This window comes from Rissa tridactyla, chromosome 6 (assembly GCF_028500815.1).
Source record: "Rissa tridactyla isolate bRisTri1 chromosome 6, bRisTri1.patW.cur.20221130, whole genome shotgun sequence".
Taxonomy (NCBI): domain Eukaryota; kingdom Metazoa; phylum Chordata; class Aves; order Charadriiformes; family Laridae; genus Rissa; species Rissa tridactyla.
The window spans coordinates 24,848,642-24,863,840 of NC_071471.1; the positions used below are offsets into that span (position 1 = coordinate 24,848,642).

General features: G+C 36.9%; 1 protein-coding gene across 4 annotated transcripts in view; it reads right to left on the reverse strand.

The window, feature by feature from the left end:
* The window catches only part of SLC9A9 (solute carrier family 9 member A9), a 208,555-nt gene that overhangs the window by 93,278 nt on the left and 100,078 nt on the right, over positions 1-15,199 (reverse strand). For 3 of the 4 annotated variants that reach the window (XM_054206424.1, XM_054206425.1, XM_054206427.1), the window contains exon 10: positions 1,262-1,375. The exons of the other annotated variant lie outside the window; for it this stretch is intronic. In XM_054206424.1, the coding sequence (XP_054062399.1) occupies positions 1,262-1,375 (114 nt within the window). The remainder of the gene's footprint in view (positions 1-1,261; positions 1,376-15,199) is intronic. 4 annotated transcript variants of the gene reach the window in all.

Below are 15,199 nucleotides of genomic sequence, written 5' to 3' on the forward strand. Positions count from 1 at the left end.
GCTTTTAGCAGGTTCCGTCCTCCCCTTATCTTGTGACTCTTAGTGCACAATTACAGCACTCTCAGTCTGAGACATGCTGTGGGCTATAGAATCGATGAAGTACTTGAGTGGAAATGCCTGGATGTATCACACCTGCTGGGACAAAAGCTGCTTAAAGCTCCTATGGACTTGGGAGAACATGCGTTAGCAGCGGTTGCTTCACGTGGCCTGTGCTCAGCCGTCTGGCGCAACCCTGTTGCAGTCTGTGGGTCCTTAGTGAGAGGAAACAAGAGTGCCTGGTCCCTGCCATGCTCTGCAACACAGACCCCACCTGGGGTGCCGAGTACTGCTCCCACGTTCACCTGCCTTCCCACGCCAGGAGTGCAGGAATCAGGTGCTGGTGGGGTGCAACAGGCTCTTGGGGGTCCTCTCTGCCATCTAAACCCAACCTGTAGCCAAGGGAGCTGTGATGCAGTTCTTATTATTCATTTGGAAATTAGATATAAAAATTACTGCAAGTAAACAGTATGATCCCAACTTTCAAAGCTATTACAATTCATCAAAAAGTGATAAGCAAAGGGCTGCTGCTCTGAGCCAAAAAAATCATTGCGTGAATTGTCAGTATGAAAAGAATCAATGCCACTGTACAAGTAAGCAACAGATTTGTTGAGAAAGCATGGCAGAATTAAAGACAGAGTCTTTTCCTACTAATCTCTTAGGCATATGATCATGCAAATCATTTGATGTACACTAGAGGTATCAAATACAAACACAGACAGATTTGAGCAATGCAGAACTGTTTGCTTTTTAAGGACTTAATGTAATTTAAGTAGCTCTGAGGAGTTCTGCTTATGATACCTATGTGTCTGGAGGCAGCTCTACTGTTTGTGGATCTGCACTGGCTGTGGACAGGCAAGAAGATTTTGTGTGCCTGCACCTGTCCCCAGGGATGTGCCCCAATACACACCCCAATTTTCCACCCAACTTGTAAACCAGTGGCAAAAGTTCCCCACCTGGTTTAAAACTATTTGCCTTGTAGCAGATCTGCAAAACAGCAACTGTCAAAAGACCATGTGCTTACACGTATTCAGATGGTTATTGAGATATACGTAATAAAGACGATTGCCTTTGGACATGACAAAAAATTGATTTTTAGCATTTAAGGAACTGATTGGTTTGCTTGATGACATTTTTTTTCACATAGATCACGCATTCTTTATATAGATACACAAAAAAATATATACACATACATAGATATATATTACTTTAAAGCAAAGGATACAAATGCACCAAAGATAAAAAGAGGACTGAAGATATGATTTTGAAACGTGAATAGTGCAAGTCCCATGTAGCAGAAGATGACATTCTCAGCCAAAAAATTCATAAACTCGAACAACTTAAATGAGAGAGAAAGAACATAATTATGGCTCACGTCTGTAACTAACTACTGTTTATTACCAAGTTCTCTTGGAATACATAACTGTTTAGATGAACATAAATCCCACCTATTTCAAGGGTGGATTTTAAAACCGTCTAATTTGCTATACAGGATATGTAGTGTTTTTTAGCTTTAAAAATTCTAGTTGCTTGCATGTTTTTCTCTGATTTGCGTATGAAAGTTTGATGTAGACAATTGATAAAATATATAAGCAGCCAGTAAGTTATACAAGCTTCAATGCAAACTGCAAGGAAGTAGAGGGAATTTAACTTCACTCGTGTTTACACAGGTGAACCTGGGATATGGCTCAGATCCTGGTGACGGAAGTGGCTATGCACGATACAGTACTGGGCTTGGCTACACTAATGCCAACAGAGAAAAAAAATAACTCATGAACAGACTTTTGAGAACCTATGCCTTTAAAATCTAACATTAATATTATCCTGCAGATGAAAACTTTTATTGCACTGTATGGACGTCAATATCAATTACTTATTTCAAACCAAACTATTTAAGATATCATTTAAGCCTAAAATACATGATTACGGTAGGATTTCTTCTGTGAAAAAACAAGTAAAGCCAAAACATTCATTTGCCTTGAGGGTATGTTCTTGATTGCATTTGCAGCTGATGATATAAAAACTAATAAAATAAATTTTCGTATTTATCCACATCTGGAAAAAATCAATCACTGCTGCCAAATAACTACAGAGGAGAGAAAAAGAGGTCTTTTCACTTCTGAAGTCACTTTTGTGCTCAGAAGTCTATGCTAACAAATCCTGATGCAGAATTAGGGCCGAAGTTTGTCAGTCTGCCTACAACCAGTAATATATCACTTTCTGGAATGTTACTATGGAGATACTTTATTCATCCTCAATGGGCTTATGTATTTTTTGTAATATGTTTGTGCTTCTAAAAATAAATATCCAATAACAGTCACTAAGATCTAACAAAGGAAAAATGAGAGCTGTCAGAATCATTATTTAAAACAAATTTCAGAGGCAAAATGGCATAAACCTCAGTAGTATCTGGGAAGATATTTCAGACCCCATGGCAGCACCATCAATTATCCCAAGCACACATTCCATAGCCCCCATTATGTGCCGCAATGCTGAACAACATGAAAACAAACACAAGAAATATTTGTAAGTTAGTAGACTTAGATTATTTAAATTAAATTTAAATGAGACAAACCAGTTGTCAAAAAACCTCAAAATGTGGGATCTGTCAACCCATAGAATTATTATGATAAATCTTTGCATTTCCATTTTGGGAGCAAACATGATCCTACTTCTTTGTGGGAATGTCATCTGACACGTTTTTCTAATGCTTTAAAAAAATGTATCAGGAGTGTAATGATAAGATTTATATATATATAGAAAAAAATATGTATTTGTGTATATATAAAAATCTTACGAGGGAAAGATACTGCTACGAGGTGCACAACTGCATACTTCAGTTGTTGCGATAAGGTAAAGGTGCTCCAGAGGTTTTAAAGCTGAATAATATTTCACTCTTCATTTACAAAATGTCATTCAAGATTTAAAGAAATGTAAAGTAGATCTACTACTGGTGCATTTTAGAAACACAGTTTCTGAAACTAAAGTTTCTTTCTGCCTACTTGCTAGACGATTACCTCTGGGCTAGTTTCATTCCTTTGTATAGTAAAAATCCAGGTGCTATTTCAATAGCTAATTTTGAGTAGGCTCCTTCCTATTCCTATTCTCTTATGAAAGATTCAGGTCCTTAGAATGGTAAAACTGGCTTGTTAGCTTCATTCGGTCTTCTGTGTTCCCCATATAGTTTGCTCTCTCTTTTAAAAAGTATAGCACTCATATGACACGTTGATTCATGGAGTGCAGCCTATTCAAATTTCTCACCCTGAGTTAACCAAAAGAATATTTAAAAGTATCAACTGTGTCAGAACTAGTTATTGTCACAAAAGAAGTGATATATGAATGCCTTTTCCCAGAACATGGCACTTGTAGATATAACGTAAAACCTACTTGCTGTCCTTCAGACTTCACTTTTATCCCTGTATTCAGTATAGTGTTTGATTTAGTGTTTCTTCAGCGTCTGTGTTTTGTTCAACACTAATACAGAGCCCATGGAGATACTCCATTAAGCACTTAACTGTCAGTACTGTGGCAGCATAAATCCCATCAGAACAAACCAATTTATTCTAAAGAGATCTTCTGAAAACCATGTTAAGAAACAGCTTCCATAGAAGCATTTTCCCAAATTGTCATTCCTTTCACACAAATATTTCTGTCGCTATTTAAAGATGAGATGTCAAGACCTTTTGATGAGAAGCAGAGGACTAGAAGGAATAGGTTTTCAGCTGGAATTCTTAATTTCCTGTGACACCCAAGGAGTTCCAAGAAGAGCTGCACCATACACATTAGCTTCTGAAAAACATTCTTTTTTGTCCAAGTGGCCATAATCCAGGACTACACTATGTCCGTGGTCTGCTTAAGTGCCACTCAAAAATTTCCCTCATTTTGAATAAGGGAATTTTGCAAGTGGGATTACTTGTATGAAAAAAGGAAAAAAAAGTTAGGATTAGAATCCTAGATATTGAGACCTTGGAAGTATTTTGTCTATAACCATAAATTCCCTTCTCTTGCCTTCCACACAGACAACTAATCTCTTTCTACTCTAAATTGGCATTAAAGTGCTCATATGCTGCCATTAGTTTCCCCAAGGCTACCAGAAAATTATACTAGAAACCATTTTAATATACACATAGTAATGACTTTTTTTTGTATAAAACTGAAGAACCTCATTTGTAATGTGCCATTTCTACCTCTCCACGATGTCTATAAATCTGCTTATAGCTTTAAAGTAAGAGTTGTAATAAATCAGCAGTGTCAACACATTGCAGAGTAGAGTATTAATTACAAAAACACCAGTTCAGGACCAGTCTGGGCACTTGGTTTAGGTCTTTAGCTCAGTGAGTTACTGAAACTGGTATTTACTTTGCTTTGATTATTTTCTCTGTAAAAATTGAATATTACAAAAGATTTATACCAAAAATGTCTACTAAAATCAACATAATATTTACGCATTTAAAAACACATCGTTCACCAAATATGCTTAGGTTTTCTACTACTCTCAGCCATTGTAAGTACTAGGAGGGGTGCGCAAAAAATCAGTTTTAAGTTGGGATGTTTTTCTGCTAAGTGCCACTTGCAGTTCAGTTCTCACTGGCAGAGGAAGGAATCGATCCAGGTTGTCTACACCTTAAGCCACTACGTTTATCTTATACCAATGCTTTATTTTCACTCAAGTGAAAAATTGTATATGATATAAAAACTGTATTAGTTTTATCTGTTGAGCAAGAAAAGGAAGGCGCCTTCTTTTTTCTTCTTTCTTCCCTCCACCCCCACAGTTAAATTCAAGCCAATTAGAGAAACAAGCTATGCCAAAATGGGTTTTGCAACTTGATCCATTTTATAGAACTACTTAAATTTTCACTGAGTGTCAGAGAGATTATCTAGGTGAGTAAATAGTGTACCTGGAAGATGGGTCACGCTAAGTTCCCATCTCAGCTGCAATAAAAATAGAATTCTTTAAAGTAGTATCAAAAGGAGAAAATAAACATATTTTATTCACAGTCCCCTTGCAGTTGTGGAGATGGAAAATGTAAGATTTCTTAAATCCTAATATTTTAAACAGCATTTTTCATCGCAAGGGAATAAAGTTAGTATGAGAGTACTGAGTAAGTGCACTCTTTCACCTCAGGGGAATAATGGTAGTACGGGGATATCGGGTAAAAGCTGAATTACATCCACAACTTATTTCCAGCAAAATTCAGTGAATTTTACTCCCTGATGGCAATATTAGAGTTTTTCATGCGATTTAATACCTGCTGAAGGAATGTCATCCACCTCTTGTAGGTACCTGCAAGGCTTCTGCAGTTCCTTTGATTTTGCTAGCAACAGGGAGCAATGCCACCTGTCTAGGGGTTACACCTTACAGGGATATATTCTTGCATGACATCGAAATAGGGAGAGGTTCAACAGTGCAACAGCAGCTAGGAAGCTAGGATGGAAAATTGATTATACTTTTTAAGAGAGATTTGAAGGTGACAGGGAGCTATTAAAATCCCAAGCACTCAATGTTAAGTGATGGTTATAAAATTTATTATATTTGAATAATGCTATTTAATTAGAACACAGCTATCAAAAATGTTCCATGAAGTCAAGGGTATTGATAAATCAATAGCTGATGAAAATTGCTTTTCCCTAACTATTTTGAATTAAAATGCAGTGAGAATTCAAACTACCATAATTTTTTTGAGATTGTAGAAGCTTTTATTATAGCCTAATTGCTTTATTTAATCTTTCTCTTTTGATTAGAGGTTTCAAAATCAGAAAAAGGTTTGAATTTGAACCTCTTGCCTGAAATCTATTGTACAGCTATAATGAATCTTCACAGCATAGTGATACAATGCTCATTTCTAGAATAACATGCTTAGATTAAAAGAATTGGCAAAAGTACCTAGAATATAAACTTGTTTATGGTGCTAATTTTGATATCCAAGCATATTTGACTGTAAACTTACAAACACACCAGCAGAGAGAGACTCTTACAAGATCTTTTACATCCTGGGGCAAAATTCTGACCTTTTTTATCAGTAGGCTTTGCTACTGAATTCAATGAATTTCACCCCAACAGACTTATGGAAGGCACACAATAACTTTCTATTTTCCTATAGAGCTGTGAGGTTTAAAAAATCCGTAAGTCCTGAGAAAGAACTGGGAAAGTAAAAGGAAAAAGAAATAAAGAAAACAGCAGCACCAAGGGAGAGGAAAGGCCAGCATATTTACACAGTATGGATTATTCTTTCTGGCATAATCTACACACCACCACCAAAGGTCAGCTTGGGAGAAGCTGGATAAGTTACTGGCACAGAATACACTTCTGACTAGCAACAGTAAAGAAAGAATGTTGGCACCAGCTATCAAGGCAAATCCTTTCTGTTATTAAAAATGGCATAGGTCTTGAAGGGCTTTGCTGGACAAAAGAAGTTTAAACCAAAAATGTTGAAAATTGGGCAGCTAAATTAGAATCTTTTTATTGTTCTAAACTACTCAGAGCAATGAAAATCCGAGGGAGAATGACTTAAAAAGTAAAACATTCAGAACTTCCTTAAAAAGGTTTTACTTCAGGGGTGAATGGAACTTAGTTTGGTTCGTATTTACAATCTGTCAACATCATTAATTACAGGATTCAAATTAACCCTCAGAAAGAACTCTGTTATTTGGTTTTATCAATTAACTGACGAGTAAGTGACTGTTCAAAATCTAAGACTCAATATAGTAATTTCTTATGTGTGTAAGACACGGAGAGCAGTAGAAACATTGGTGTGCACTTGTGGTAGTATAGCCACATTCACAGCCTCAACAGAATTTATATATTGCCTTCAGTAGACTTTGGATGCAGTTGTAAAAAATTAATTATTCTGTCATTAGTCTTGCTAACTTGCCTAGGAAAGGGTGTTTCTTCAAACTTTCTTTTTTTTTTCAAATATGGATCAGTTTGTAAGAGAAGGAACTTTTTTCACAGACTCTTTTCAGTGGTTCCCAGTAACAGGATGAGGGGTAACAGGCACAAGCTGGAACATAGGAAGTTCCACACAAATATGAGAAAAAACTTCTTTATGGTGAGGGTGACAGAGCACTGGAACAGGCTGCCCAGGGAGGTTGTGGAGTCCCCTTCTCTGGAGGCTTTCAAGACCCACCTGGATGCAGTCCTGAGTAATGTGCTCTAGGCAATCCTGCTTTAGCAGGGGAGTTGGACTAGATGATGTCTAGAGGTCCCTTCCAACTCTGAAAAATTCCGTGATTCCGTGAACCTTTTAAGATCGCCATTTCCCTTTCCTACAGTACAACCAACTTTTGCTGTTATACATCAGGTATTAAGTTGTACCTAAAAATAACCCAAGAATGACACCTTAATGGAAGGTGCCAAAATAGAGAGGATGATGCTGTTGCTCCCACAGCTTATCATCTAAGCTATTATTTGGTTCAAAAACTAGAAACAAATGTTTTCAAAGTGCTATTCATCTTAAAATCCTGAACTGAGATGTCGCGGGCACAAAGGAAGGGAGGAATCATCAGTGCTCTCTTGTATCAAGATAATGTGCGCAGGGATTACTGCAGTTAAAGCTCTGTACGTTGACTTCCGCAGTACTGTATTACTCTGTGAGCATTATGGAAGGGTTCCGCTGAAGATGGGCATAACGGATTGTAGCTGGAAAATTGTTTGAAGGGATATAAAGAGCATTTGACTGGTCAGCGATTAATAGTGGTACTAGAAGCACTGTGTTTAGGGATGAGTTTGGAAATTTTGGGGAACATTGATGGCTATTCCATTTGCTCATGGAGGGATAATTATGGTAATGGAAAATGAAGAGGCTATGAACAGCCTGTGCTTTCTAGGATTAAGCTATTATTCTTATAAAGCTTAAATCAGAGAATAAACTATGCGTAGAAAAAAGAATTTTAAAAAAAGCTGTGAAATAATAATAAAAATGAAGCTTAAGTTTGTGACCTATTCTGAACAACTTGAAAGATACTTTCTTGGAAGGCATCCTTCTGGGGCAGGTGGAAGCAGGGATATTATGCACTGACAGTTAAGAGTATATTGAAGAGTGGTTAAAAAAATAAGCAAAAGAAAGAAATATTTTGTGGCTTTGCCAAAGCCAATTTCAGTTAACAAAGGAGACTTAGATGTTTTAAAACATGACTGTTCTCCTTCTGGTCAAAGAAAAATATTAATGTTACCAGTGTAATCTAGTTGTCTTTAAAATTGCAATGAACTAATACATCTTTTGTGTTTCTGCACTTATGTTAGAATTAGACAAAATGCTGCTGATTTTTCAAAAGTAAAGCACAAAATCAATCTCATCTTCCTCTCCTCACCCCTCTCAAGTGTTTTTTTCCATAACTTGCCATCACAGTCCTAACCTCAAGCGATCAATTCAATTTCTAAGGAGGACAAATGCAATTTATTCCATTTTAATTTGCTGAGAGGAAATATTCTCTAATATTAATTCTTGAAGTGAGTTCATAAAAACAATTTCCTTCCTTCAAAGTTTTGGCTGTTGGAAAGAAATTCAGTTACTCTTTGACATATTAGGAACTAGTAACCAATATGAGGGCCTTTACCAGGAAGAAAAAAAAAAAAGGATTCTTATGACATCTGTCATAACTTTTCTTTATGCTTTCCAGCAAGAATCAAGGCTGCAAAAAATTATCTGATGCTCATGACCTTAAGATTTCCATGTCCCTGCAAGTCCATCACGCTAGAGGACACATACTTGCTCTCTTTGCACCTGTTCTGTAGAAATTATATTGCAGCTTCTGTCTACTCGTATTGATGCTTCCCTTTATAGTCTGTAAAACTACTTCTGTGGAAAAATGCTGTAGAACTATAAATGGGGGAAGACTACCTTAATCTAGAAAACAGTAGCAATATTTCCAAGTGTTTTTCTGATGACATGCTGTTTTGTTTCTATTCAGTGCTTATTCTAAGATAAAAAGAGTGTTTACTAAATAACTTCTCTACTTTCTGTGCTCCAGCTATTTGTTCAGGGTTTTCCATACATACACTGTTTTGTTATCAGTCTATTTATAGAGCCTGGAGGGGAATGGGCAGAAGACCTTACCTCTTTCTAACCTAGGGAGAGCACCCTCACTCTAAGAAGTATTCTTACTCTAACTGGTGTTAAATAGCATGAGATGGTGATGATATTAAGTTCCATTTATTCTTCTTCAAGGCTTATAACTGATGAGGCAACTTTTAACTTCATTACCTTGGCAGAATGCTACTGTATAGTTATGTTTGGCAGTATTATTTGCAATTACTTTGCAGATTCTAATACCAGTTTCTGAATCAGGATACTGGGTTAGGAGGTCCACTGATCTGATCTTATATGGCAAAGTTTAGGGTGGGAATACGGGTAATTTTTTTTGTTTCATTTTTACAATCATCCTCAAGCAGCTTCCCTGTCTCTTGATGCATGCTGCTATTCAAAAATTGGTGACTCATTTGGAGAAAAAGACCGAGAAATGTGAATAGCAACCACGTTTCTGTGTGTCACATTTTTTAATTAAGTATTGGAGTTCATGACTTTTTGTATCTAACAGTACTCTATACTTAAATATATAATCTAGAGTGAATACTGTATGGAGATGAGACAAATGTGACATACAATGTGAGCAGGACTTCCTTGAACATTAAGTGTGAAAGGTCCAGTTTCTCAAATACAGAAAATGCCAGATACTCACTGGTGAGACACTTTTTGAAAGCAGTACAAAGGACCATCTTGTGGATAAAGCACAAGAAGGCTTTCATCAAATCCAAGTTAGCTTCGAAGTGCCTGCAACTTTTGTACTTCCACTATAAGTAAATAATTGCCTTTGGTGAAGGGCTGTTTAACACCCTGCACTTGTATCTGTGAAATACATCAAAAAATTGCAGATGAAAGTTAATTAGAGAAGATGAACCTAAATTTAAAGAGAGGAAATTATCAGCAGTGTTTGTACGTGCATTTTACATATCAGAGTGCATATGTGGGGATGTGTGTATGTCTGCATACACCAATATATGTGTACAATTCAGTGGAGATGAGTATGTAGTATTAAACACAAACAGGGCAAAGATTAATAATGTCAAAGCTACAAAAGCTAAAGCAGTTGGATGTTGTTAGGGTGCAAAGAATGAAAGGTGAAATCTTGCCCCCAAAGTTAGTGTAGACAGACCCAAATTGAGCCCGTGGCTATTTGAATTTAAATGATAGTTTCATAATTAATTTCAATGGGGCAGGTTTGCATCTGGCTGCAATGTGACTACTGTTGAAACGAACAGAATAGAAGCTGTTGGAGAAAGCACTGTAAAGATTTCAAGCATTTTCAGGTCTACTAAATTACTAGTAGTCTACTTGACAGCTACACCTTCAACTGTACTTAAATCTGAGAGCTCAGGACCCTCTTTATTTTGCATAAGATTAAGTATCTGTAGTGAAAAGATACAACTAGTCATTCTTTAATGCACCTTACAAATAGCTCCTGATAGGAATCTGTAGGAAAGCAGAAGGTGAGTGGACTAGGGAAGTACCATCTGGCACCTCATACAGAGAAATGGATTTTTAAGAAAAGTATTAGTTACTACATGGATGTGTGCTTCTGAGGATGCTAAACGTCTGTTTGTAATTCTCAAACATTCAGAACTCTTCTCAAGTTCACTGGAGGCAAAAGGTGGTTAACATCCCCCTAAATTGGTGTGACTGAAGGAGAATTAAAAGTCAAAAGCTTGAAATAGATGCTCAAACTTGCATGCTATTTTCATTATTTTAAGTGAATGAAAGTAGATAGGTACCAAAATATGTGGAAGGATAGAGTACTTATTTGAATCCTAGTCATGATTTAGACATTTAATCTGAAAGATTTTGACAAAGGGCTTTTTAGCCCTTAATTATTCCTGCAGACGGCACCATGAGAAAGAGATGAGCTATAGTCAGCCGTTTAGTATTTCTTGCACTGTGCTACCATTTTGTACAAATGTCTCTTTTGAAGGTAGAAAATCCATTAGTCGTGTAGTGGAAACACAGCTGTGCAGTCACTAAAAAGATGGGATGCTGGCAAGTGCTTTAGACTGTTATAGTGCCTTATTTTACAGTTATTTATTTTCTTCTTGAAGCCTACTGTGTGAGAATTTTAGTGTTAGCTACATATTTCTAAAAAGTTTTAACCAAGGCTTTTGTGCAGTTTTTGAGCAGCTATGGAATTTTGCAGATGATATCCCTAGAAAGAGAATTGTAAGGGATCAGCAGTCATGCAAGAATCATTCAAGTTATAAAAGGCGAGATATATAAAAGATATTTCAGATTGCAAGAATGGATCTTTTGTCAATAGCAGTTTGGTAATGTCAGAAATCACACAACAGCTCAGATTCCTTAAGGCCTCCTATTGCCCCAGGATCCTCTGGGCAGGGCAAAAGCATTGCCCTTTGCAGGGGAAGCAGAGGCCTCAGAACATCAATAAAGCTGCCGGCTCCCAAACCAGGCAGGCTTCTTTCCGCGAAGTCAGTGCACATCCGTGGACAAAATGTTTGAGGCTCTATAAAGATCACAACGTAACCTATCTAACCACCCAAGAAACAGCTTAATTTCTTTACCGAACACCATGTCCCGTTATGAACGCATCGACACATACTCATGCAAGTGTAAGGCAACACAGGGTTATAACAAAGGAACCAGCATTAAAACTATGTAAACCTATGTGCCTAGTAATTTTTCTACATTCGAATTTAGCGCTATAATGTACTATGCAGAGAAATACAAAGCAGAGGATGTTTTCTAGAGGTTCATTCCATAATTGGAGAACTTATCGATTAATTCTGGACTAAAATCACCCAACACAATAATGTGAAGTGTCAGTGTTTCAGACAAAGTTAGAGAAAATTATTACTATTGGGACATAACTATATTTTAAGAAAGAATCTGAGTGTTTTTACTTATTATCATTGTATTTGTAACCACTTCATTTATAGCATAAACCAAATCTCATTAAAGTCAAAGGGCTTTGGTTCATGACGTAAAACTCCATTAAATTGCTTTACCTGTATGAAAATGAAAAAAGGCTTTAATGAAGAATCCCACCTTTATTTTTTATCTCTGTCACAAATTCTCAGATGAGAGAGTTGTGAATGACTACATTTAAGGGAATGTTGTAATGGTCAACTTTTACAAAATGTGAAATTGAATAAGAGATAATTTAAACTAAAGGTAACCATATATACTCAAAGTATGTGATGTTAAACTGCACTCTGCTCTGTTTCAGTACAATGTGTTGCTGATGTGAGAGTATGTGCATAGCCCAGGATTAGACTGATTTTGGTTTGCTTTTTCTCCCTCTGCATTCCAAGTTGCAGTGATGAGGAGGGTGGCAATAATTAAGAAGGGACTTGATTTGACAACCTACATAGAGGAAATTGTCCTCACAAAACTAGCTGTGCTTTGCAGAGGTGGGGGATCTTTGCATGGATGCACACTTTAAGGATAGCTACTAGTGGTAGCTACCCACAGTAAGGAGAAATGTTTCAGAGGTCGCTCTTCAAACCTCTTTGAGAAGATCGAGAGAGACCCAATAACAGATGCATGCAAAGTACAATGACATGATCTGCATAGTTATATAAACCAGCTTTTTGGTTCTTCAGTAGCTTACATGGCCCCATAGAGTTTGACTCCACTGCACATATGAAGGCAAATGAGACTCTCATTTGCGATTCAGGGCACCTTTCAAGGCAACTACAGCATGTGTCTCAGTTTGGAATTCCATTACGTGTTTCTCCATATGCCAATGAGATATCTGGCCTATAGGTTTTAGTTCCAATTGGTATATGTTAGCTAACTGCTGGCATCTGCTACTGTGCGGTAAAGAGTAAACTTTAACCTTAACAATCAAAGAACTTTATTAATATTTAAAGAAAATGTTTAATGTTTAAACAGATTCTAAAAACTTTAATGAAGCCATTTGGAAACTAGTTTGCATATGGCATTATGCTTCTTATCCTACCAGCATCAAAAATGACATCATTTTTCAAGCATATGAACTTCCCTGCAGAAATACTGCTTTCACTACAGTTCTGGGTTTCTTCAGGGTATGAATTACATTTGAGCATGTGTATTTCCCAGTTCCTCTGCTTAAGCCAAATGAAGAAAAGTTGTTTTCCTTTGTTTTTCATAGAAAATCTCTTTTTCATAGGTCCGAAATACTATTTTTAATTCATAGGGGGGGTGCATGTGTAAGATATTAGAATATGGTATCCTTACAGAATGCTGATGACAGGAACATATGCTTGATGGGAACTAATGAGGCCAGAGTAAATCTGCACATTCTCAGTTAAGGAATCACTAAAGCAGGTATACAAAATGAGAGGAAAAATAGAGATTAAATAATGAAGAATAGAACTGAATATTCTAATGAGCTTTCTGTATTTTCCCAATATTTTCAGTATTATGCAGAAGATAGCAGCTAATTTATGACATAAATCATAAATTATGTGGCTAATTACTGATATACCATAGTTATAAAGTCTGCTGTTATCAGTTTATTTGTGGCAATGTTTCCTAGCTGTTTGCCATCCATCATGTAGCTCGTAGCTAAAAGAGAGGAAACAATTACAGCATTTCCACATAAATTTAAGGGGAGCTGCACGTACAGAGACTGCAGATTAACATTCTTTTAGCATGGTTAAGTAATCAGGAACATCAGTCAGATAATGAGGGATTTTGTTGAGAAATTCAGATTGAAAGACATGGTAGTATAATTCCTTCTACAGAAATCAAGATTTTCTTGTGTTATTTTGATTCTTCTTGTTAAACCCATACAGTAAGCAGCTTTAGCTTTCTTTATAGCATTATAGTATTCTACAGGGTTCCATAAGATCTTATGGTACATCTGGTCAAACAATGCCTCTGGCATGTTTCCAATCTTCAGCTTTTTCTGCTAAACACAGAAAATAGCTGTGTAGAGAACTGGAATTCATTGTACACTTCCTGTCAATTGCAATCCATTTTAAAGGTAATAATTATTATGAGCACTATGCATGTGGTGCATATTCAATTAGAGATAAGAAGGCAATTTATAAACGAGGGCAGCCTGTTTGTAACAGTGGCTCTGTAGAGATGCACTGAGTTAGCAAGCTATGAGGGTCCAGCTCAGGAATACATGCTTGGCCAGCACGCCTGTGGCACAGCTGGAGCTCATTAGTGCCTCAGGAGGGAAAACTGGAAGTTATAAGGGAAACTGCAGGAGAAGAATGAGGGGTTACTTCTCTTCAGGGTACTTAGGCTAGATGATAGCCTATGTGATTACCTAAATGATAGCTAATATCTAGAGACATGTGGGCTCTTGGACTTGTAGAAGACAGCCGTATGCTAAATGCAGCATAAGCCACTCTTCTTCGTCTTCTTGTTTTAACTCTGTGCTTACAACCTTTATATGTCCGAATAATATTCTTCTCGCAGAAAGAAAAAGAACAGGGGCATTTTTATATCCTCCCCAATCATTTGGAACAGCTGGTTTTGCTACAGGCCCTGTCTCAAAAAAAAAAAAAAAAAAAAAGAAAACACCAAAAAAACCCTGGGTAAAATATAAGAAACCAAGAGCAAGGTTTTTCCCTAATGTAATTCATTTCCAGAGTTTTTACTTTAAGCAAAACTGGCTAAAACAAGGGCAGAACTATACTAATATACCATTCCAATACAAATAAATCTTCCCAAATGATATTTTAGTTTCTTATTCTTGTTATTAGAAGTAGCTGCTGCTTCAGACCTTTCTGGTGACCACTGTAAGCTGGTCACCTGGACTCTTTCCTGAGCAGCACTGCCTGAAACCCCAGTCTATTGCTTTTGAGTCTGAACTTGAAGGGGTTCAAGGGCTTGGAAATTAGGGGGGTTTTGTTCAGCTACACAAAAGGAACCATGAGACAGGAGCCAGTGCCCATCAGAGCTAACTTTTATGCTCGGTCTCTACTTAAAGGGAAGAAAGTACTTTATGCATGCAACCTGTTTAATGCTAACTAGGAATTTGGACTTTATTGGACCCTTTAGGCAAGGAGTTCTTGTATACTTTTTGAAGAGTGTCAGACCCGAGTGCCATATATTAGTTAAAAAGAATTTCCAGTTTACCCTCAGATAGAATATTAGCCATCAAATATGTTATCTTATGTCAGACAGCCAATGGTGGTATATACCTCAGAAGATAATGA